General features: G+C 39.5%; 1 protein-coding gene and 2 long non-coding RNA genes across 4 annotated transcripts in view; 1 reads left to right on the top strand and 2 right to left on the bottom strand.

Moving 5' to 3' along the window:
• The window catches only part of LOC148044493 (uncharacterized), a 1,189,713-nt gene that overhangs the window by 713,826 nt on the left and 453,169 nt on the right, over positions 1-22,718 (bottom strand). The gene's annotated exons all lie outside the window — the stretch shown is intronic.
• TENT4A (terminal nucleotidyltransferase 4A) overlaps positions 4,530-22,718 on the top strand; it is a 37,178-nt gene continuing 18,989 nt past the window's right edge. For both annotated transcript variants that reach the window (XM_014070959.2, XM_014070958.2), the window contains exons 1-4: positions 4,530-5,466; positions 20,543-20,666; positions 20,781-20,827; positions 22,009-22,129. In XM_014070959.2, coding sequence (XP_013926434.2) covers positions 4,595-5,466; positions 20,543-20,666; positions 20,781-20,827; positions 22,009-22,129 — 1,164 coding nt within the window. In that variant the 5' untranslated portion in view covers positions 4,530-4,594. The remainder of the gene's footprint in view (positions 5,467-20,542; positions 20,667-20,780; positions 20,828-22,008; positions 22,130-22,718) is intronic.
• On the bottom strand, positions 10,326-15,282 carry LOC148044495 (uncharacterized). Its single transcript, XR_015697556.1, has 2 exons — positions 15,006-15,282; positions 10,326-10,577 (listed from the first exon to the last, which is right to left on the bottom strand). It is a non-coding gene; the product is annotated as an uncharacterized LOC148044495 (long non-coding RNA).

The raw sequence follows: 22,718 nt of genomic DNA, 5'->3' as shown, positions 1-22,718 counted from the left end.
TCCAAAGGCTCCTACTAAGCCACAACAGTCATCCATTGATACAAGAGTAATCTACTAACATTGGGTTTGATAGTTGCTCTGAATAGGATTATACACTTCCAAAAGGAGTTGCTTTGTGTCCCAGGGTTCTCCTCTGATCCTGTTTAAACAGCAAGTAGAAGTGATGGCTAAGCCTTACACAGCGTAACTGATGCACCAGTTGTTGCCCTACCTGGACCGCGTTGTTCCAGTTACAATAACACATGCTTTGATCAACAATTAATCAATTCTGCAACATAAGCTAAATAGGGTGACTTTAGAAATTACCTGAAACTACAACTGACACAAAAAGTTTGACTAAGCTTCTGATAAAGACGCATCCATTTGGCTAAAATAACACCTATTTTAGAATAACTGCATCCATTGCCAGAATTCAGAAAATTAATAATTACCTTTAAATCCTTTAATAGTCGTTTACAACTTCAGGATACATCTCGTAGTGCCTTAACAAAATTGAATATTCCTGTTTGGTCTGTTGCAGGTTTCCTCTCCTTGCAAGATACATGGGGGTTAGGCTTGGCAATTGGTCCTCATTTTATGAATTCTCTCTGCCAAGAGGTATAGATGGCCCCTACTCCAGTGGTGCTTTGAAAACAAGCCAAAGTATAATTGTTCCAGTAGCCACTTGGCCCTTTGAGTAGATTAACTGAATGGTGCACATAATGTGCTAGAGTTTCATTGATGATTTTTTAAAAATTACCTGGACTTGAGTTTTATAAATATATTTTTTTTTATCTCTTTGCTATGTTTTATCCTAATCAAAGTCCATTTGGATTGGAACAAGTTATACATATTTCACAAATAAATGAATATACCATTCACTTTTTTGTCTACATGTATGATACATGTCTGAAACAACAGAGGGAAGCTAATCAAAGAGAGAAGCAAGCTGGAATTAAGGAGACATTCCCTAACAGTGAGGACAATTAATCAGTGGAACAGAAGGGTTCCACCACAAAACCGCGGTCGACTAAAGCGCGCTCGACGAAACCGCGTACCTGACGTCATCACAGCGTGACGAAAAAAGCACGCTGTGAGCGGTAAAGCTAAAATTAACGCGTAAACCTAAACCTAACCCCCCCAAACCTAACCCTTAACCTAACCCTAAACCTAACCCTAAACCTAACCCTTAACCTAACACTAAACCTAACGCTAACCCTTAACCTAACCCTAAACCTAACCCTAACGCTTAACGTAACCCTAAACCTAACCCTAACCTTAACCTAACCCTAACCCTTACCTTTACGTGAATCGGCTTGCTTTAAAAGCGCTTTTTAAAGCACCCTTTTTTCTCCACGGTCGTTGTTGTCGCGCTGCTGATGACGTCAGCGACGCACTTTAATCGGGCACGCTTTAGTGGACCGCGGTTTTGTCGTGCCACGGAACAGAAGTTGCCTTCAGAACTTGAGGGCGCCCCATCACTGGAGGTCTACAGAGATTCTCATTCACCCAGGTCATGCTGTCCCAAAAATGCTTTTTTCAGCAGGCAAAGGCCAGTTGCCAAAGTCTTTGGTTCATCACTAGAGGTTTTTAAGGCAGTCACTTGTCTGAAATAGTACAGGGTCTTCTACTTGGACTAAGAAGACTTCCAAGGTCCCTTCCAGCTCTATTCTTTGTCTTCTCATCTTTTGAGGGAAATGGATGCTTTATATTCAGTGTTAACACCCTTTATAATAATATCGCTAACAGGTTAGCAGAAGGCAAGAAGTTCATTGTCTAATTCAGTGGTAGTCAACCTGGTCCCTACTAGTCGGCGTTCCAGCTTTCATGCTGGGTGGTAGGGGTTTGCTGTAACTCTGCTTTATAAATTTTATAAAGTAAAGTTACTTCCCTACTTTATAAATCACTACTACTGTGGAACTGGTGGGCGGTTAGAAAATTTTACTACTAACAGAGCAGTGGTGGGTTTCAAAAATTGTTCGAACCTACTCTATGGGTGTGGCCTCCTTTGTGGGAGTGGCTTGCTGCCCATGTGACCGGATGGGAGTGGCTTGCCGCCCATGTGACCAGATATGAAGGTGCCGACGACACTTGTCAGAACCACCTTAAATTACCTCACACACAGCACTGGCATGCATAAGAATATGATGTAAACTTGTTTTTTAAAAGGCATCTTTGGTTTGCGTTAAAACAACTTCAACACACGCAATGTTCTGATTGCACCACAAACGCAGTAGTCATCCTTACCTTTCACAGAGGCACTGAGTTTTATAAATAGGAGCATAATAGTGTAGAATAATCATATCCAAGGACAAGTGGCGGGTTTCAAAAACTTTTGGAAGCTCTTCTGTAGGTGTGGCCTGCTTTCCGGGTCCACTGGTGGAACCTCTTCTAACCAGTTCGGTAGATTGGACGAACCGATTCTACCGAATAGGTGCGAACTGGTAGGAACCCACCTCTGTAACAGAGATACAAAAGTGGGTGGTAGGTATTAAAAGGTTGCCTAACCCTGGTCTAATTCAAAATCTTCCTATCTGGCATCTTGTATTCTGAAAAATCTAACATAAGGGCAGAAAAAGGCAGGGCAACCTTGTAGGCAAAATAGGCCATTTCTCGATCAAACAGCTGTGTGCAATTTAAAGGGGCCACTGGAATTGGGCTCCCAGAGTCTGTAGGTAACCATTTCAGCAACTTCGCCTTCCCCAAATACGGTCTTCCAGAAGGATTAGAATCTGGATAGGAATTTGAGATCTCGTATTTCAGCCCATCTAAGGCCCGTCAGATTGAAAAAAAGGAATGCAATAAGCTGCCTTTTGCTTTTTTGTTACAGTATATTGAGAGGCAGCAGCAGTTATTCTGGTGGCAGCGGGGGCTCGTCGGCATCTTCAGCAGCAGCCCCCCCCCGAATAAAGCGAAGTGGAGCAGATCCATGCAGATGACGTCATCGCAACATGACTGGAGGAGGAATTCTGGGAGTTGAAGTCCACAAGTCTTAAAGCTGTCAGGTTTGAAGACTCCTGGTTTTTTTCCCCCCTAAAGGGTTAGGGGTGCAAGGGTCTTGTAACTTGATAGCTTTAAGACTTGCACACTTCAATGCCAGAGTTCCTGAGCCAACATGATTGGAGGAGGAATTCTGGGAGTTGAAGTCCACAAGTCTTAAAGCTGTCAAGCTTGAACACCCCTGGTTTTTTTTTTTTCTAAAGGGTTAGGGGTGCGAGGGCCTTGTAACTTGACAGCTTTAAGACTTGCGTGCTTCAAATGCCAGAGTTTCTGAGCCAACATTTTGGTTGCTAAGCAGGAGCGTTGTTAAGTGATACTGATATTATGTACCACTTTTAATTAAGCGGGTATCTTGAATAAACATAACTTTTGAGTTTCAAATAATACTGAATTCCTTGTTGTCTTAGGTGACATCTGTGAAAAAAATTCAGGTGCTCAGGCATGAAAATGTGCCGCTCAAACACTATACTTTTCTGCTCACACTGAAAAAAATTAGAGGGAACATTGATTGAGACATCTTGAGCACTTTCAAAGTTTACCTAACTTTCCATTATCAAAGAAAAATATGTTTTTAAAGAACCTGCGATTGCATTCTTTTCTAATACTTTCAGACCATTCTGGCAAATATATATATATATATATATATATATATATATATATATATATATATATATATATATATATACACACACACACACACACATATATATACATATATATACATACATACATACATACATACATACATACATATGTGTGTCACAACCCCTGGTAAGCCCCAATTATGGGAGGAAGCTAACTGCTTCCAACATCTGTCAATCGGCTCGTCACAAGAGTCCATCACGACAGAAACCCAATATTTTTACTGTTGCCTTTTGTTATATTTGTGTTTTTATTTGTGCTGATAAATAAATAAAGGGAGACTAGTATAAATAGCTTGAAATAGATCTATACTAGTCTCCCTTTATTTATTTATCAGCACAAATAAAAACACACACATATGTATGTATGTATGTGTGTGTGTATATATATATATATATATATATATATATATATATATATATATATATATATATATATATATATATATATATATATATATATATATATATATATATATATATATATATATATATATATATATGTAAGTAACATTTACAGCGTTCGGTGGTCAAAACGCCTGGCTTTTTTTGTATATATATATACAAAAAAAGCCAGGCGTTTTGACCACCGAACGCTGTAAATGTTACTTTACAGATGCTCTCCGCCTCCAAAAGGAAGGAATAAAAATCGCATCCTCAAGAGTTTCGTTTCCCAGCAATCGGGGCGTCCTCGTAGCGCGCCTAGAAGCGCTTTTAATCTTTAATCAGGGAGGATTGAAGAGAGCTGTCCTCGGGGAAAGACTGCCACTGCGCAGGCGCAACGTTGGTTTTAAGAAGGGGGGGCTAAGGGGGTTATTGCACTGGGTCCTGTTCGTTGGCGTCGCCCCGCCCCTTTCTCCAGCCGAAACGCCCCGCCCTCAGATGCCGTTGCCGCCCCTCCCCCTCCTCCTCCTCCTCTTCCAGGCGCGTGTCTGACGGGCCGTCTGAACCGGCTGCGAAGCAGGGCCGGATGGATGGATCCCCGAGTTGCCTGGATCCAGCCCGAGCAGAAAGGCCCCGCCAATGCGCTCTGGATGCAGATCTGGGAGACCTCGCAAGGCCGGAACGGCGGCGGCGGCGGCGGCGGCTCTTCGGCGTCCTCGCCGTCTGCGCCTGCCTTCCCGCCGACGGCCGCCCCCCGCTATTCCTTCTGTCGGTTTAGCTCGCCGTTGGCGGCGCCTCCATCCCCGCCCCGCTCGGAGGCCTCCGTTGTTACCGGCGGAGCTCCGTCGTCTCCTCAGCTGATTTCCAAGCCGGCTTCCCTGCGCTTTCTTCCTGCTGCGCAGAGCGCGGAAAGGCGAGCGCCGCCGCCGCGGCTGCTGCTCCTCCAGAAGGCCCCGTCGGCGTCCCTCTCCTCCTCCTTCTCTTCGTCCTACTCCTCGGCCGAGTCTGGTGCTGACAGCCCCGGCGGTGGGTCTTCCTCGTCGCTTTCCTGCGTCCGGCCCGGACTTGGGCCGCCTCCGGCCTCGGGCAAAATTTTGGCAGGCGCCGCTGAAGTGAATTCAGGGAACCAAGAAGAGCTGGAGGAGGAGGAGGAGGAAGTAGGGCAGGCCCCGCGGGCCTCCGGCGTGGCCGTTACCACCCCGTCCTCTCCCCATCCCCTTTACTACCACCATCATCATCACCACCACCACCACCAGTACCACCCGGGGCGCAGGAAACGAGAGAACAAGGCCAGCACGTATGGGATGAACTATCTGCTTTCCAGCGGCTGTGTCGGCACCGTCCACAGAGGGACCGGCCCAGCTGGCGAAAGCGACCCCTGCTCTCCTCCAGCCCAGGCCGGCTGCGCCCTCGCTCTAGGCACGCCTTGGAAAAATAGGCAATACAGCTCAGGTATACAAGGGTGAGTATCGAAGCCCCCGCACAGTTTTGCCCTTTCGGTTGCCCTGCACCGCTACCCCGATTTTCCCAATTGAGGCCAACCAGAGTCGGATGTTGGTCAAGGGAAATAGGGGAACCGATTTTCCCAATTGAGGCGAACCAGAGTCGGATGTTGGTCAAGGGAAATAGGGGAACGGACTTTCTTTTAGCGAAATCCTAGATTCAGTTTGCATGGGGATAATGGGGTTGTGATGGCGAGAAAGCTAGTTTGTCTCTCTGGGTTTGTTCTATAGATAGTATTTAAAGGTTGCTGTTTGTCCTGTGGATAAATTTTAGTACTAATAAGAGTTAGGGAAATACTTTTGGAGCCATAATTTGAGTAGGAAGCGGTTGGCTCGGTCCACTATACTTCTCAATTCAAGATTCTGTTCAGAAAGCATATGAATTTTTTTTCAAAAATATTTTTATAATTTTTTTATAATTATAAATTATAATAGCAGTAGACTTATATACCGCTTCATAGGGCTTTCAGCCCTCTCTAAGCGGTTTACAGAAAGTCAGCATATTGCCCCCAACAATCTGGGTCCTCATTTTACCCACCTCAGAAGGATGGAAGGCTGAGTCAACCCTGAGCCGGTGAGATTTGAACCGCTGAACTGCTGATCTAGCAGTAGCCTGCAGTGCTGCATTTAACCACTGCGCCACCTAATTATTATAATTTTTATAACTTTTACATTTAAAACAATGCAGAACCATGAAGTTTAAGTTAAGTTAAGTTTATTTTATTTATATGCCGCCCTTCCCCCCCCAAGGGGACTCAGGGCGGCTCACAACTCAACTAAGGGAGGGGGATACAGACAAAAAATTTAAAACAACATGCAACAATACATAATTTAAAACACACAACAGTCATACCATTCGAGAAAGGGGTAGAAGCTTTTTAGCCCCAGGCCTGTCGGAATAGCCAGGTTTTAAGGGCTGGGCGGAATTCCGGTCTGGAGGGTGGTGAGGGTTCGAATCTCCACGGGGAGTTCGTTCCAGAGGGTCGGAGCGGCCACAGAGAAGGCTCTCCTCCGAGTAGTCGCCAGTCGACACTGGCCGGCGGATGGAATTCGGAGGAGGCCTAATCTGTGGGATCTAATCGGTCTAGAGGAGGTAATTGGCAGCAGGCGGTCTCTCAAGTACCAGGTCCAATACCATGAAGTCGAAGTGACCATACATTCACATTATATACAGCTAGTCTCAATCATTAACAACTAGCCTACTTAATATAGCAGTAGACTTATATACCGCTTCATAGGGCTTTCAGCCCTCTCTAAGCGGTTTACAGAGAGTCAGCATATTGCCCCCAACAATCTGGGTCCTCATTTTACCCACCTTGGAAGGATGGAAGGCTGAGTCAACCCTGAGCCAATGAGATTTGAACCGCTGAACTGCTGATCTAGCAGTAGCCTGCAGTGCTGCATTTAACCACTGCGCCACCTTGGCTCATTAATACATTAACTATCAGAAGACATTTGAAATTTTTATAAGCATACAGGTAGTCTTTGATTTAAAACTGTAATGGAGTCTTGCCCGTCACTGTCATAACTTGTGATGATTGTACTTTAGGGTATCATGTGACTTGACATTTTTTTTATGGCAGTTGTTAAGGGAACCCATTTTTTTCTACCCCGAATTTTGGGCAAAAATTGGATGTCAAACTTTGATTTTTGGCAAAAATATGAATTGTAATTGTGTGACACTAAGATGCTGAAAATGCGAACTGGTTGATGAACTGTGGCCATGTGACTGTGGGAAAGAAAATGGCCATTGGAACTTGGCAATTGGGAGAGTTCTCACAACTTTTATCCTAGTTGACTACCTGTACTTAATATGATGCCTAAAATAGTTAGTTAGTGGTTGCTTTTTAAGTAAAAAAAAAAGAGGTGTTATATCTTGCTTTTTTTGAAACATAGGAATACATGTTTTACATGTAGTTTTAAATGTACTTAAAAGCGTAAATATATTTTAAGTATAATTCCTGAGACACTTTGAATACCTAACTAGCCAAATAGGCTTTTGAAAATTCTAATTTGTATTAGAAAGTTCAGTATGGGTAAAAAGTAAAATATACAATACCTTCACAGCAGTGGTGGGTTTCAAATTTTTTTAGAACCTCTTCTGTAGGTGTGGCCTGCTTTGTGGGAGTGGCTTGGCAGTCATGTGACTGGGTGGCCGTGGCCAACTTGTAAAATGTGGTGAAACTCACTTAACAACGTTCTTGCTTAGCAACAAAAATGTTGGCTCAGAAATTCTGGCATTTGAAGCATGCAAGTCTTAAAGCTGTCAAGTTACAAGACCCTTGCTCCCCTAACCCTTTAGAAAAAATACCTCCAAGGGTGTTCAAACTTGACAGCTTTAAGACTTATGGACGTCAACTCCCAGAATTCCTCCTCCAGTCATCTTGGCTCAGGAACTCTGGCATTGAAGTGTGCAAGTCTTAAAGCTGTCAAGTTACACGACCCTTGCACCCCTAACCCTTTAGAAAAAAAAACCCAGGGATTTTCAAAGTTGACAGCTTTAAGACTTTAAGGTTTAGATAGGACTCTTAGAGACAGGCGGGGCGATTGGTGAGCCAGCCAATCAGTGAGTGGTGGGCGGGGCAAGCATGGTGCAGACAGGCGGGGGAGGGATCTGGAATCTGTTCTAAACAGCACAGTAGATTTGTGGAACCTTTTCTGTAGAAGAGGGTAGAACTGGCAGGAACCCACCACTGCTTCACAGGAATGTGATCCAAAGCAAAGTTTTACTATACTTTGGGTGACATAAAAGTTTTAAGTTATTATAATTGGTCACACTGTCAACCAGATAATTAGACTAGATTTGACATTTGAGTTTTTCCCAAGAACCTGGGATATGCAGATGTTATTGTTTGATGGTGCAAAAACTATTATTCAAGATGTAAGCTATTCCAGATAACGCTCTCTTTGCAATTAACTGATGGTGTTTTGTCAATGCCGATCATATTCAAGTGGTGATCCAGATGATTTCAGATTGCATTGAAGGGCATCTATTACTATTGCTATTATTAAAAATTAAAAATAAACAACATGCTAAGTCTGTAAGTGTAACGACAAAAATTCATATTTATTGGTTATTTAATAATTTCATATGATAGCACAGCTTAGAATCTGTGTGACATACATCAATTTAAAATGTTTTAATTCGGGAAAGAAAAAAAATTGAGACCCAATTAAAATTCCAGCTGTAAGTGGGATCTTCTATTATCCTGTCCCCAATATGCAAGGAAAGCAATTTTTTAATATCTTTCTCAAAGCCAACAACATTGGGACTAAATATATGCTGGAAGAAGGAGGAGGATAGGTGCTGTACTGGAAAAGGCATACCTCTTATGTGCTATCAGATGTCATTGTTTCAATGAAGGAATCTGAAGTGAGCCTTTCCTGTGAACATGTGGGACAATAGAAGGTGATCTGAGAAAGGTGGTCCTGCAGTAACCTAGTCCCCCTGTTACATAGGGCTTTATGTGTGATTACCAGTAACTTTCATTGGACTCAGGAGCCTAATGGGAGATAGAGCATGAAGTAGTTACCGTATTTTTCGGTGTATAAGACACAGCCAAAAATGGGTGGAAATGTCTGAGCATCTTATACCGCATATGTTGCCAAAGGCCCCCCCCCCCTTTGGCCTTCAGCACAGCCTGATTTAGCACAAGAAGCTGATTGGCAGTTGGATCTGCCTCCTGGAAGGCCACCTATCAGCTGTTCCAGGCTGCAAGGATCACCGCCATCTATTGCTGCCTCTATGTGCTCTATTTTCAGCCTCCACGTGTCCTGTTTTCCACCTCCGCATGTCCCGTTTTCAGCCTCTGTGTGTCCTGTTTTCCACCTCCATGTACCTCATTTTCAGCCAATTCCAAGCAGCAGGGATTGCCGCCTATTCCCGCCACCTGGAATGGACCAAAAACGGGGCACTTGGAGTGCACAGAGGCCAAAAATGTGGCGTGCAGAGGTGGTGATGGGCAGAAATGGTGATGGGTGGCAGCCATCCCTGCAACCTGGAACAGCTGATAGGCGGTATTCCGGGAGGCAGATCCAACCGCCAATCAGCTGCTCGTGCTAAATCAGGCTGTGCTGAAGCTGACTGCTGTTTGCTGCAAGGAGGCAAATTGCTGAGAGGCAGAGGAAGATTTTTTTTTCTTGTTGTCCTCCCCAGAAGCTAGGTGCGTCTTATAATCCGGAGCATCTCATAGTCTGAAAAATACAGTAAGAGGATGTACTGAGGTGTGTACACAAGTACCTGTGCAGCTTTATTGTGGAATAATTGTAGCTTCTGGATAGTTTATAAGGGTAGTGCCATGTTCAATGAATTGCACTAATTTGGCAGCAATAAAGCATGACTGACCATAAACAGAATTTGCCAAATCAGAAATGTACAATTGGTACACAAAACACAAACATTGTATGAAAGCTCTCTGGGCCACAGATGTCATCCACTCCAGCAAAAACTAAACGAGCTTTTGGGAGCTAAAAGAGCTCCCAAATTATATTCAATTTTAAGTGGGGAGGTATAAATCCCCACTTAGGATTCCCCCAATAAGGAAATATCTCCATTAGAATTAGGGGCTCCAACCACTTGGTCTTTTACTACAGTTGAGCTGAAGCCTGTTCTCCATTCAGTCGTCTCTGACATCCAGGCATTGGGCCAAAACCTTGACAAACACTTGGTCAGCTAAGAGCAGTGTTACACAATTGAGTATCAACATAATGATGAGACTGCACTCCCATGCTAATGGATAACTTCCCTCATAGGTTTGTATAAATTTTAAATAAAAATGGGAGAAAATGGAGCCAAGAGGCACTCAAACAGGAGACTTACTTTATGTCTAGACTATTTTAGTCCAACACCAACCTGCTGATGTTTCACAGGCTTTTGACAAGGATGACCGGATTCCCCTTGGACTGTTGGTTTGATTCTTTTTCATTCTGTATGTTTATTTTATTCTCCTTGCCATCTTTTATTTTGTTTCTTGCTCTATTTTTCTTGTTTTTGATGACTTTTTCTGCTGAGCTGTCCAGAGTTGTTGAGAGATGGCAGGCATGCACATTTAATAAATAGTTTAGATCAGCCCTAAAAAGAAGAGTACAGAGTCCTTAGTTAACAATGGTAATTGGAACCAGCAACTCAGTTGCTAAGCAATTTGGTTGTAAAGTGTAACATCACATGACTTTTCCATTTTTGTTAAGCATATTCTGCATTATAATTAAGCGTGAATTTACAAGTCCATTTTTAACCTCCTAATGGCTTCCCCATTGATATTGCTTGCTAGAAGCTGGCAGTGAAAGTCATAGATGGCAGTCATATGACTGTGGGACATTGCGACCATCACAATTGTGAGGCAGTTGCCAAGCAACAAAATTGTGGTCATGTGACTTTGGGGAAGCTGCACTAGCCACAACTTCAAGGACCAGATATAAGTCTGCTCATTCAGTGCCATCATAACTATAATTGTTAAGGAACAATTTACGTGTAATATAACATTTGATAAGGATATTGCATTCAATAATGTTTTGAGCAAATTCATAATAAATTACTTTCTTATACTTCTTAATTTCAATGCAACAGCATATTTCTCTTGAATTAATTTTAATATGCTTAAAACAATTTGCCATGATTTCAAGTCATCCATTTTAACAGAATTTAGTTCTCTTATTCTGAAGTAACAAAAATGCTACCAGTTCTACTGTGGTTATCCGTAAAGTCACTTATATTATTTTTTTGTTTCAAGTAACATCCATTCTTTTCCCCCAAAAAAGTTTTGTCACAATGGAGAAGGAGTCCACCAGTGACCAGACTGAGAGTGCTTGTGACTTCTACAAGCACATTTGAAATATAAAATAAGAATGGTGATATTTTCATATGCTTATCTCTTCCCCTTTTTGTTTCAGTTGAATTGAATGCTCTTTATTTTACCAGAATCTACTGTTGTTAGATCTTTGGTATCTCTTCTACCACATGCAAGGAAGAAGATGCTTTTGTAGAACATTTTGTGGGCTTCTTGTATTTAATGGTATTAAATATTTTAATTTTTAAAAGAATATGTTGTAATATAGCTATAAAATTAACATGCAATAATATTGGAAAACTAGCTTGAAGAAATAAGCAAGCCAGATAACAGACAACAAATATAATAACATAGTAGAAGACCACCTGAGAAAATATTAACCTTATTGCTCATTTAACTTTCTGGAATTAATTAACTTTTTGTATATCGCTTTTATTATATAGTTTCAGCACTGTTTCTTTTTGTTATCAAGTATTTCTTGATTCTTCTGGCATTGTTAGCATAATTGTGCTTGCAATGTTTATAAATAGCTCTTTCCTTCTTGGCATCACTGTTATGATGGGTCACATTAATTTTTAATTGTTAGGTATTATCTGACACTTTCAAAGTTATTCATTTCAAATGAAGCCAAATATACATGTCCTAGGAAAAGGTTGCAGGAGCCAATCTTGGTTGGTTATCAGGACTAGAGGTTTAGTCTTCTGAGCTTATGCTGGAGCCCATCCTCAGGGAACTTCTCTGTAGCAGATGGGCTATTCTGTGTGTGGTATTTATACGGTGCCTGGTTGTGTGTGGCCTTTTAGTTGTTGATGTCTTTTTTAAAAAGATCATAGCCTGTATATTCAGTTTTAATACTCTACTATGAAATTATTCATTATATATTTGTAAAAAAAACATTAAAAGAAAGCAAAGATTGCTATTACAGTAAGACAGAACCAACACCCTATACCTGTGATGGTGAATCTATGGCACACGTATCACAGGTGGCACGCGGAGCCATTTGTTAGGGCACGTGAGACACGTGAGACATTGCTCTGTCAGCTCCAGCGTCCATGCGCGTGCTGGCCAGCTGACTTCAGCCTTCTTTTGAGGCTGTTTTTCACCCTCCAGAGGCTTCCTTGCAGCCTCTGGAGCGCGAAAAACCAGCTGTACGGGCAAACTGGAAGTTCAGGAATGGACTTCTGGTTTGTCCGTAGGGCTGTTTTTTGCCTACAGACAAACCGGAAGTCCATTGCTGAACTTCTGGTTTGCACGTAGGGCCGGATTTTCACCCTCCGGAGCCTTCAGGGAAGCTACTGAAGCCCTCGGGGGGCAAGAGAGGCTGTTTTCTCCCTCCCCAGGCTCCTAGAAAGCCTCTGGAGCCTGGGGAGGGTGAAAAAAGCATACCAAAAGCAGGGGGGGGGGTTCGCGCACATAGCATTATGGGTGTGGCACGCCCACACACGTCCCCCCCCGCGCTCCCCTCGCTTTTGGCAGACCATCCAAAAAAGGTTAGCTATCACTGCCCTGTACAATATTAAAATGTTAAAACTAAACAATGTTTCAAAAAGTTACAATTCTAAAAACAACCACAATAGCAATCAAAGTCTATTAAAAGAGACAATGTCTTAAGTACAGCCAAAAGCATTGATAATTAAATCTTTAGTTGACTGAATAATCTATATTCATTAATATAACTAGGATAGGAAAGGAATTCCATAATCAAAGCACCTGTATCAAGTACATCTCTCAAGTTTATGTCAACTTTATATCATCCTCTCTCCTGAAACAGCCAAGAGAATGGTACATTAACAATACACAGTAAACAGTGTTTCTTAAAAACAATTGAAGGATCCTTGGTGTTCTCTGAGCTTGCTTGTTTTCTAGCAGATGTTTCATTACCCAAACTAAGTAACATCATCAGTACTAATAAGGAATGGGGTTTGCTGTCAGTTTATATTCTAGTGTCTTGCCCTGCCAGTGTTAAAAACAATTTAATATAAACTTGGAGCAATAAAATACTCTCATATTAAACAACACTACAAACTATTGAGAGTTCAACAGTTACCTATCAAGCCAGTTAAAACTAATTCAGGACTGTAATTTTTTTTGAACCTAGACAATACTTTACTAAGAATTTTCTGAATATACAGAGCCATTATGCCCTAAAACATCATCCTAAGAAGATGATAAATCAGTTGCTATGGTAAACAAATGTGATGAGTTTCAGTAATAAAGTTTAAATTAAATATGTGCTTGAGTGCATGTATGATTCCTTATGCACAGTGTAGGAGTGTCATAAGATTTTTGCAAGTATATGTATATGTGACTTCATTCGTAACTCTGGTAAATCAATGTATTGGTAGCACCAATCATATTCCTCATGCTCATGCAAATTGATGCACTTGAAAGTAAATGTACAAAGCAAATTGCAACATTCTGTGATTCTTCTTTGGACATATAATCCAAATCTGAATGTGACATCCCCAGTTTATATTTAATTTTCTGAAGTAGCTGTCTCATATTTTATCCATGGCCTAGATTCTTATTGATTTCCAATGCAAGCTACTGTTGAGTATTAACAGACCAATTTACAGGTAAAATATATTGTTAGTTTAACATAGTGCTACCTTTCCAAACCATATTCTTGGTGTATCCTACTGAGATATTTAGTTGAGGAAAGGCCAGTAGTGCCTGCAAGATTGTGATAAGATGGGCGGCCAATACATTTTACAAATAATAAATAAAACTTAATGCCAACTTCTATCAAAGTATTTGTTTGCTTTTCATATTCTGGCTTTTTTATATGCATAAAAACTGGGTATGAGGAATAGTAACTCTGGAAGAAGTTGATTAGAACTCTGCTTGAGAATTTTCTTGGTTGCTGAAGATGGACTTCTCAAAATCATTAAGGAAATCTGCCTAGAAAAGCAGGGCTACTATCTTCCTCTTTCATGGTGGAAGCCCTCTGCTTGATATAGAGATACATACATGGGTAAACAGATATAAGAGAAGCTTAATTATGCCAGTACAAGTAGTCCTCGACTTGCAACCGTTCCTTTAGATACTATTGGAAGTTACAATTGCACTGAAAAAAGTGACTTATGATAGTTTTTCATAAAACTGTTGCAATATCCCTATGGTCATGTGATCAAAATTCAGACATTTGGTAGTTGATTCATATTTATTATGATTGCAGTGTCCCGGGGTCATGGGATCACGTTTTGAAACCTCTTGACAAGTCAAGTCAGTGGAGAAGCCAGATTTATTTAACCGCTGTATTACTAACTTAACAACTGCAATGATTCACTTAACAACTGTGGCAAGAAAGGTAAAAAAAATTCTTTCCACAGTTCTTTATTATAACCATTTTCTTATCTCTTCTACTAGATATTACTGGCAAACATTTATTACTTATTCTTCATACTCCACTAAACTTTTTATTTCTAAATTTATACCCATTGTTTAATAGTAAATTGCTTTTCCAGGCAGAAAAGCTATTTATACTACTATATTTTTATTATTCAACTAACAATAAAAATACAATCACATAAATAACATGATAAAACAAGACTTAATAGCAGAGGTAAATTTCCAGGATAGTAAATAGAAATGGCTGTCAATTATAGACTGTTGATTATAGATTAAATGGACCTGAAGTATGTAAAATCTGGCATTAAACTGTAGTATTAACATAGGATGTTGCTTGTTTTCTATCCAGATCAGGCACTTACTTGGGTCCACATTATTGTAATCCAGTCCAATCCAGTCCTCTTGCAACACTTTGCGGGGCAAAAAGTGGGCCGCATGGAAGCCTGGTAAAAAGTACATCAATAAATGAATAAGGAAAGCAAGAGAACATATGTAGCCCAGGGATGCTTTGAACCTGGTTGTCTGCTTGTGTACAAATATTAGTCATCATGATCAATGCAAATAAGGGTGGATTTTGACCTATGAACAGGGAGCAAAATCCACACTCACATAGTCAACATTACAGGGTGGATTTGATTTAAATCAAGTTGATTTAAATCTGATTTAAATCACGATTTAAATCTGATTTAAATCACTAGTAAATTGAAAGTTAAACATAGGGAAGAAGCTACTCAAAGAAGCAGTCACATAGGAAGAAATGTTACCCAAAGCTCTAAGGAGGAAAGCAAATAGAAGTCCTGAATCATGTTTTCAAATCAGGATCAAAGCTTCTACCTTCTTTTGGATAGGAAGCAGAAAAGGAAATACATATTTCAGCTTCCAGTCTCAACAAAGCACTGTTTGCTAAAAATGGCAAAGACCAAGGAAAATACTCTTCAAGATGATATTATTACTCCTAAGGGATCACTTAACTGCAGAAATTCTGGCCTGCTGTCAGACCAGATGAGTGCTGGTACCCAGGCAGAATATGCAGTAGAGTTCATACAAATGAATATCACACATATCAAAGCTAAAGGTGAGGGATCTGAGAAAGATGGACATTTAAGTGTGAAAAATAAAAGTCTCCAAGAACATCTCATAACAAATTGCATATCTCAGATGTCTTCATCATGTTCCCCCCCCCCCCCCCACACAATGCGAAGAACAATAGATATTGGAAAGATTATCCTTAACTTTGGGTCTTAGAATAATATTATTAGGCATTGAAACTTAAGGATGAAAGTACTGAAATCAAAAGTGGAGGCAATCCTACTTCCTAGATCAGTAGGTTTGTTATATAAAAGTCTCAATCAGAATCACCTACTAGTGGTTTCATAGGTTTCATACAAGAGCGCTCTGTTTCATTCAGTTCAGAATACAGATACTTCTCAACTTATGACCCCAATTGAGTCCAGAATTTCTATTGTGAAGCAAAGCAGTTAAGTGAGTCACTCCTAATTTTACAGGCTTTTTTGCCATGGTTATTAAACAAATGTATGCATTTGTTGAGTGAACCGTGCAATTGTTAAGCAAATCTGGCTTCTACCATTGACTTTTGCTTGTCAGACTTTCCCCATCTGGGAAGGTGTCAAATGACAATCATATCACTCTGACCAGGGTGGATAAAAATTGATGATTGTTTAAAAATAATTAAAAAATCTGACTTTTTGATTTAAATCGGATTTTTTATTTAAATTGGATTTTTATCAAATTTATTTGAATGAAATGTTTTTGGAGAAAAATCTATTTAAAGATAGTTTTCTATCTAAGATACATTACTAATTTAGTTTATTCAGCATGAAATGGAGCTTAGTTATATAGCATGAGGCTGTATATTCCGCAATATTTACATTTTTGGGGAACTCATTCAATGAATCCAAGCTCTGCAAGCTAAATCCGAAACCTTCATTTTGTTTGCAATTAAAGATTCTAACTACCTAAAAGAATGAGTCCTTACATGTAGAGAACACCTTTCATTTCAGATCCAGCCAGCAGTGCCTGTTAGCGGGCAGTCACTCACCTGCTGCCTGCCACACCCCTCACCTTGTTGTGTCACTGCCGCATCACCAGCCATCCCATTATGTGAATGAGACTGTCGGTGAGTCAACAGTGGGTTAGAGGAGGAGCTGCTGCAGGGCAGAGATGACAGTTGCTCTTTAAAATTATGATTTAAATTGACTTGATTTAAATCAAATCCATGCTGTAGCTATCATAAATATATGCTGGTGCCCAAGGTTTGATCACATGACTGGGAATGCTATGACAATCATAAGTGTGAGAATGATCGTAAGTCACTTTTTTCAGTGCTGTTGTAAATTTGAGTGGTCATTAAATGAATGGTTGTAAGTTTGAAGATTACAGGTGCTCATTTTCAAGCTGGCACAACCGCCCTCCCTCCCAATATATTCCTTAAAGCAGTGGCAGTTCTTATGTAGCATTTAAGAACACAGAGGACCATCTTTATATGTTGAATGCTTTTTGAAGCCAGGAAAGAAAGGCTAGCATGCAGAATGTTCGCACATCTGAAGCTGGCAAGGTTACAGAGCAAGATCACTGTAGTGATTCCCTCTCTCATTTCAGAATCAGATTACCATCTGAACTCAGTTGCATATAACATTGCCAAGCAAGGTAATCCAATCCCTGCATTGGTAGGCTAGAATAGTCCCAGGCAATTTGGCAGTAGGAATGCCACTTGGAACTGATCAGGAACCAGATGACCAAATATGCCAATCTTAAGTGATTGGGACGACGGCAAACTTCCAAGGTAGGCCAAGACTCATAGTGGATAATGATCCCATTATGAGTCAACAATGATCATCAACAAACAAGAGCGGAGGAAAATGTGTCTGATATCTGAAGAATTTTCCAAGAATATGGAGATATATTGACGTGTTCATGACAGTACACAATAGGCATGTGAAATGCTTCTTTTCTCAATTCCAAGACAACAGATCTACCCTAGTGGTACCATGGTTGACAGGAAAACTCATGCCTTATGCAGCACTTCTCAAAGTGCCATTCAAATTAAGCTGTTTGGGGACTAGGAAATTCTAGTCAAATCTTTCTAGATCAGGAGATCATGTTTTTTCCCCTTTTAAACAGCAGTAAACAGGAGTAATTCCTGAAATGTTCAGACATCCTATGTTGCAGTGAGACTCAAAAGTAACAACAGCTATGCTAAAAATTAACAAAGCAAGCCCGAAACCTTCACGTTCAACAATGGAAACCAACGAAAGGCCATATTCTTTTAGATGGTTTGGTACATGTTTGAATGATGATGCAAAAGTCAAATCTTTGGTACTGATAATAGAGATCCCTGAATTATTGCAGTTTCTAAGGAGAGAGTTGAAGGAAAGGCTAGCAACAATCAGGCTGCAGATGCTTTAGATCTAGTTGTCTGGTACCAACAAATAGCACCTTCCTCAGACAACCTTCATGTGAATTGCTTAGGCATGAATGTGTCTCATCCTCAGTCATCCTTGGTGATCTACCATGTACTACACTGTACTCATCATTAGTACAGTACTCAAGTTCTTAATATTCCCTCAAACCCATTAGACAAAATCCCACCAACTTTGTTAAATCTGTTCTTTAGTATCCTTGGAGTGGTAAGAGATGGAATGCTTTCAGCTGGTGGGAGGTTCCATGAGGACAAGTTTTCTGGTCTTTATCCCTGCTTCATACCTCAAATGAATTTCCTTATTTCATTGAACACAAGAGATTATGCTTTCCAGCTTTTTGGTTCAAGGGGGATGAGCTTAGGCTCTGAGGATCTGACAAGCAATGTACTTTGGGGACATGAAAGACTGACATCTCTCTTGCAAACAGGATATCAGTAGTAATTAAACTTTCCACAATTAACAGAGTAGGTGAGAAAATATCCTGTACTGGTCTTTACAGCTAACAAGGTACTGCTCCCTTCCTGTGCCACAGCTTCCCAAAGAGCAATTATGTATTTCACCTTGAAAATACTATTGTTTTAAATATATCCCTTTTTCTGTTTCTTCAATTTTTGATGAACAAGGACAATAGTTAAACTTACTGTGAAGTACCTTACTGTTCACTGAAAGATGCAGCTAGGAGGGGAAATATTTCATTTCATTTCATTTCATTTATTATATTTATATGCCAGGAGATTATCCAAGCAGCAATATATGAGTGAATGTATTATGCTCATTGTTTTATGTTGTTCCCATGTATTTTATCATTTACAAGTAGAATAGGTAGAACATAGAAATACAGAGTTGGAAGGGTTCTTAGAGGTCTTCTAGTCCAACCAGTGACGTGCGGTGAGGTTTATGGCTGGTGAGGCACTGACACAAATTTTTTTAGACTTGTAGACTTCAACTTCCAGAATTCCACAACCAGCTACGTCAGGAATTTTTCAGCTTTTAACCCTTGCTTAACTCTACTTGAGTGATCATAAAATGCCTGTCAGACTAGATGAGGCACATTGTTCTCCTGCCTCCTCCTGTAGAGGGCGCTTTTTTAGAGGCTTTTTCAAACAGTTAAGCACTAAGCAGAGTCATCCATGATGACTGGCAGCAACTAGCTCAGCCTTTTTCCTTTTACATTTTCTTTTCTTTTCATGATGACAGTGGTGAGGCCCTGCCTCCCCTGACTGCACGTAACTGAGTCCAACCCCCTGCTCAAGCAGGAGACCCTATACCATTTTAGACAAGTGCCTGTCCAGTCTCTTCTTAAAAGCCTTCAATGATGAGGCACTCCCAACTTCTAAAGGCAAGGCATTCCACTGGTTAATTGTTCTCACCACTAGGAAATTTCTCCTTAGTTCTAGATTGCTTTCCTCCATCCATTGTTTCTTGTCTTGCCTTATAGTGCTTTGTGGTAGCCCCTCAGATATTGGAACACTACTATCATGTCTCCCGTAGTCCTTCTTTTCACTAGACATACTGAATTCCTGCAAGTGTTCTTCATAATTTTTAGCCTCCACCCCCTAATCATCCTTGTTGCTTTTCATGATAAAGGAAGAATTAAACTACTCATTTGAAGTCAGTACATTTAACTGAAGAAATTCATGGGATTTCTTCCATGGAACAGAAAGAAGTCTCCATCTCCTAGTTGTATGAGATAGAATTAATTTTGGGTGTGTTGGGTCCATTTTCTTGTGATCAGAAATGTACTTTCTAATAAGTCTAGCTACTCTTGTACACTTTTAACATTTTGCAGATCCCATGCATAAATTTACTTTTTATATAGCTTAATTTATGTGTGTGTTTATCAAGAAATATAAGGAATATGAAAGTATTCTCTTTACTGTATAACATTAGCTAGACACAGATGCTATTCTGTCCTTGACTATAGGAGTTTACTGGGTGACTTTATACCAGTCATTCTCTTTCAGCCTATATCACATATGGTTATTGTAATGAAAACAATAGGAGAGACAGTATGTTCACTGCGTTATGCTCCTGAAGAAAAAGATGGGATATAAATCTAAATAATTATTTAATAATAATATAATAATAATAACTATGATGATAGAGATTGATAGATGATTAACATGGACAGATAATTTTCTGTCATCTGCATACATATGTGAAGTGATCTCAAATATGCTAGAGGTGAATGAAGAGAAGTATGGCTTGTGTGAGGCAAAGTATGGAAACCTTAGGCTTGATTTAGATTTAACATGTCTACTACAAAATCAGATCTGATTCTTTATAAACTTTTTATTGTTCAACTTCTAGAAAAACATATATTTGGAGATGGAATCCTAGAATGCAACTGAAATTGAAATATTCTACTTGCAAATCCAGATCAGCATCCCCAGTCACCAGTAGATTAATTCATTTGGTTCTCTTTCTGTTCCACTGATTTTTTTTAATTCTTCCCATAGGCTCCATGAAGAAATAATTGACTTTTATGACTTTATGTCCCCATGTCCTGAAGAAGCAGTTATGAGACGAGAAGTTGTGAAAAGAATAGAAACTGTCATCAAAGAACTTTGGCCTACAGCTGATGTAAGCTTACCTCAAGTTGATCCTCTGTACACCATTTTAACTTTGACCACACACATATTTTAATTTTAGAAATTTTAAGCAATTAAATTCAATATAGATGTTTTTCTTTTCCAGGTTCAGATATTTGGAAGTTTTAGTACAGGACTTTATCTGCCAACAAGGTGAGTCCGGAAATTTTTCACTTGTACTGTTGGCTCTAATATTATGTAATAGTAACAAAAAATTTACATGGCACCATATAAAGACTTACATTACCACTCCAGCCTCACTGGTTATCAAGAAATCAGTACAGGAAAAAAAGGGATATTGAGCACAGTAAAAACAAAAAAAACAGGAAGAGAAGGAATAACACAATGATTTTGTTTTCATTAACTTAGGTTTCTATGCAGTAAGGTACATAAATTGTATTTTAGTCTCTTTAAAATTGACAGAATTGAAAAGAGATCTTATTTAATTTTAACTGCATATTGATTCTTCAGGTTTAGCTGCACACCTGAAAAATAGTTACATCAACAACATTAGAGTACTGTATCTCTAGCGATGCTAGTATTTCTAATTTATCATCTTCTGTACAATCGTGTGAACATATAGAACATTAATATTATCCTACTACAACTTTCAGGATAAAAAAAAACCTATGAACAATCAACTTGAAGTTTTAAAATCCCAGAAATACCAGTATTAGTTGTCATGGAAGGTTTTTTTAGGCTGAGGCTTTGTAGCATTTTTAACTTTTTTATTATCCTTCCCTAGCTTTGTGCCTTCCAAACATATTGGAGTAGGATTTTTGATAACCCAATTAACTGGGAAATGATGAAATTGTAGTCCAATATGTCTTGGGACTAGAGAAATGCTGCTGTATATATTACACTATTAAATTTTTAATTTGGAATGAATAACTAACATATTATCATTAAAGTAAAGGTAAAGGTTCCCATCACACATACGTGTTAGTTGTTCCCGACTCAAAGGAAATTAAATATTTCCCTAGAGTTCCTATTTAAATATCATTACATTAAATATTATTAAATTGACACAGTAGTGTATATGGACTGTACAAACAATTAGAGGTATTTTGCAACATGCATGTGAATAAAGATCTATCTTCCAATTGTTAAAGCATTTGAATTGTTGATCAGCCTGCAGATATAGTTAAAACAGTTTTGAAGCAGCTTGGAAGCTTTACAAAAAACATGTATGCTTTGACAATTCAGAGATATATTTATTTTGTATGTATGTTTCAAACTCTCTCTTTCAAATTGTGTTATTTGCCTATTCTTCAAATAATTGTTGTATAATATCTAAGTTTCTAATAACTTTAGCTATGTTTTTATATCTACAGTGATATTGATTTAGTGGTTTTTGGAAAATGGGACAGCCCACCTCTCCAGCAGCTAGAACAAGCCCTAAGGAAACACAATGTGGCTGAGCCACATTCGATTAAAGTACTTGACAAAGCTACAGTAAGTAATTGAAAACAAGTTATCCTGAACATTTCCTTATTGAGGGAAAGTTACATTGTCGGAGAGGTTTATATTTTACAGGTAGCCCTCAATTTATGACCAAGTGCTAGAGTATGAGACTGCGCCAGGAGTCCCAAGGCCTCCTCCATCCCCTGAGGCATCTCATGTTCTACTTAATAACCTGCATGTTTGATTAACAACTGAAACAGGGAGAGCAGGAATTGTAGTCATTAAGTCAGACAATCATGAGTGCATCTTGCTTAATGACTGTCACAACTTATGATAGTAACAGGCAAGCTCCCTTATGATTGTATGTTTAGGACTACCTGTACTTTGGGTTCATTGCTTGCTTATTTATATCATGTTTTTGTGAGTTTCCCCAACTGCAAGTTAGTAACAAGTATCATATGTGAAAATGTTCTTTCCAATTCCTGTCAGTTTTCCTGCCTTTCTTATTTGTTGGCATTAGCTCTAAATTAACTCATATTATTTGTTTTCAAACCATTTCAACATCTTGCATGACAAAAAATGCCTAGAAAGTTCTATTTTTGTTAATATATTGATTACTTAAATCAATCTAATAATTTTA

Source organism: Thamnophis sirtalis, unplaced genomic scaffold (genome assembly GCF_051295495.1).
Source record: "Thamnophis sirtalis isolate CommonGarterSnake01/CBP01778 unplaced genomic scaffold, rThaSir2_p1.2 scaffold_8, whole genome shotgun sequence".
In the NCBI taxonomy this organism is placed as follows: domain Eukaryota; kingdom Metazoa; phylum Chordata; class Lepidosauria; order Squamata; family Natricidae; genus Thamnophis; species Thamnophis sirtalis.
Note: the sequence above shows the minus strand (reverse complement) of the source record. Positions and strands in the feature narration are given on the sequence as shown.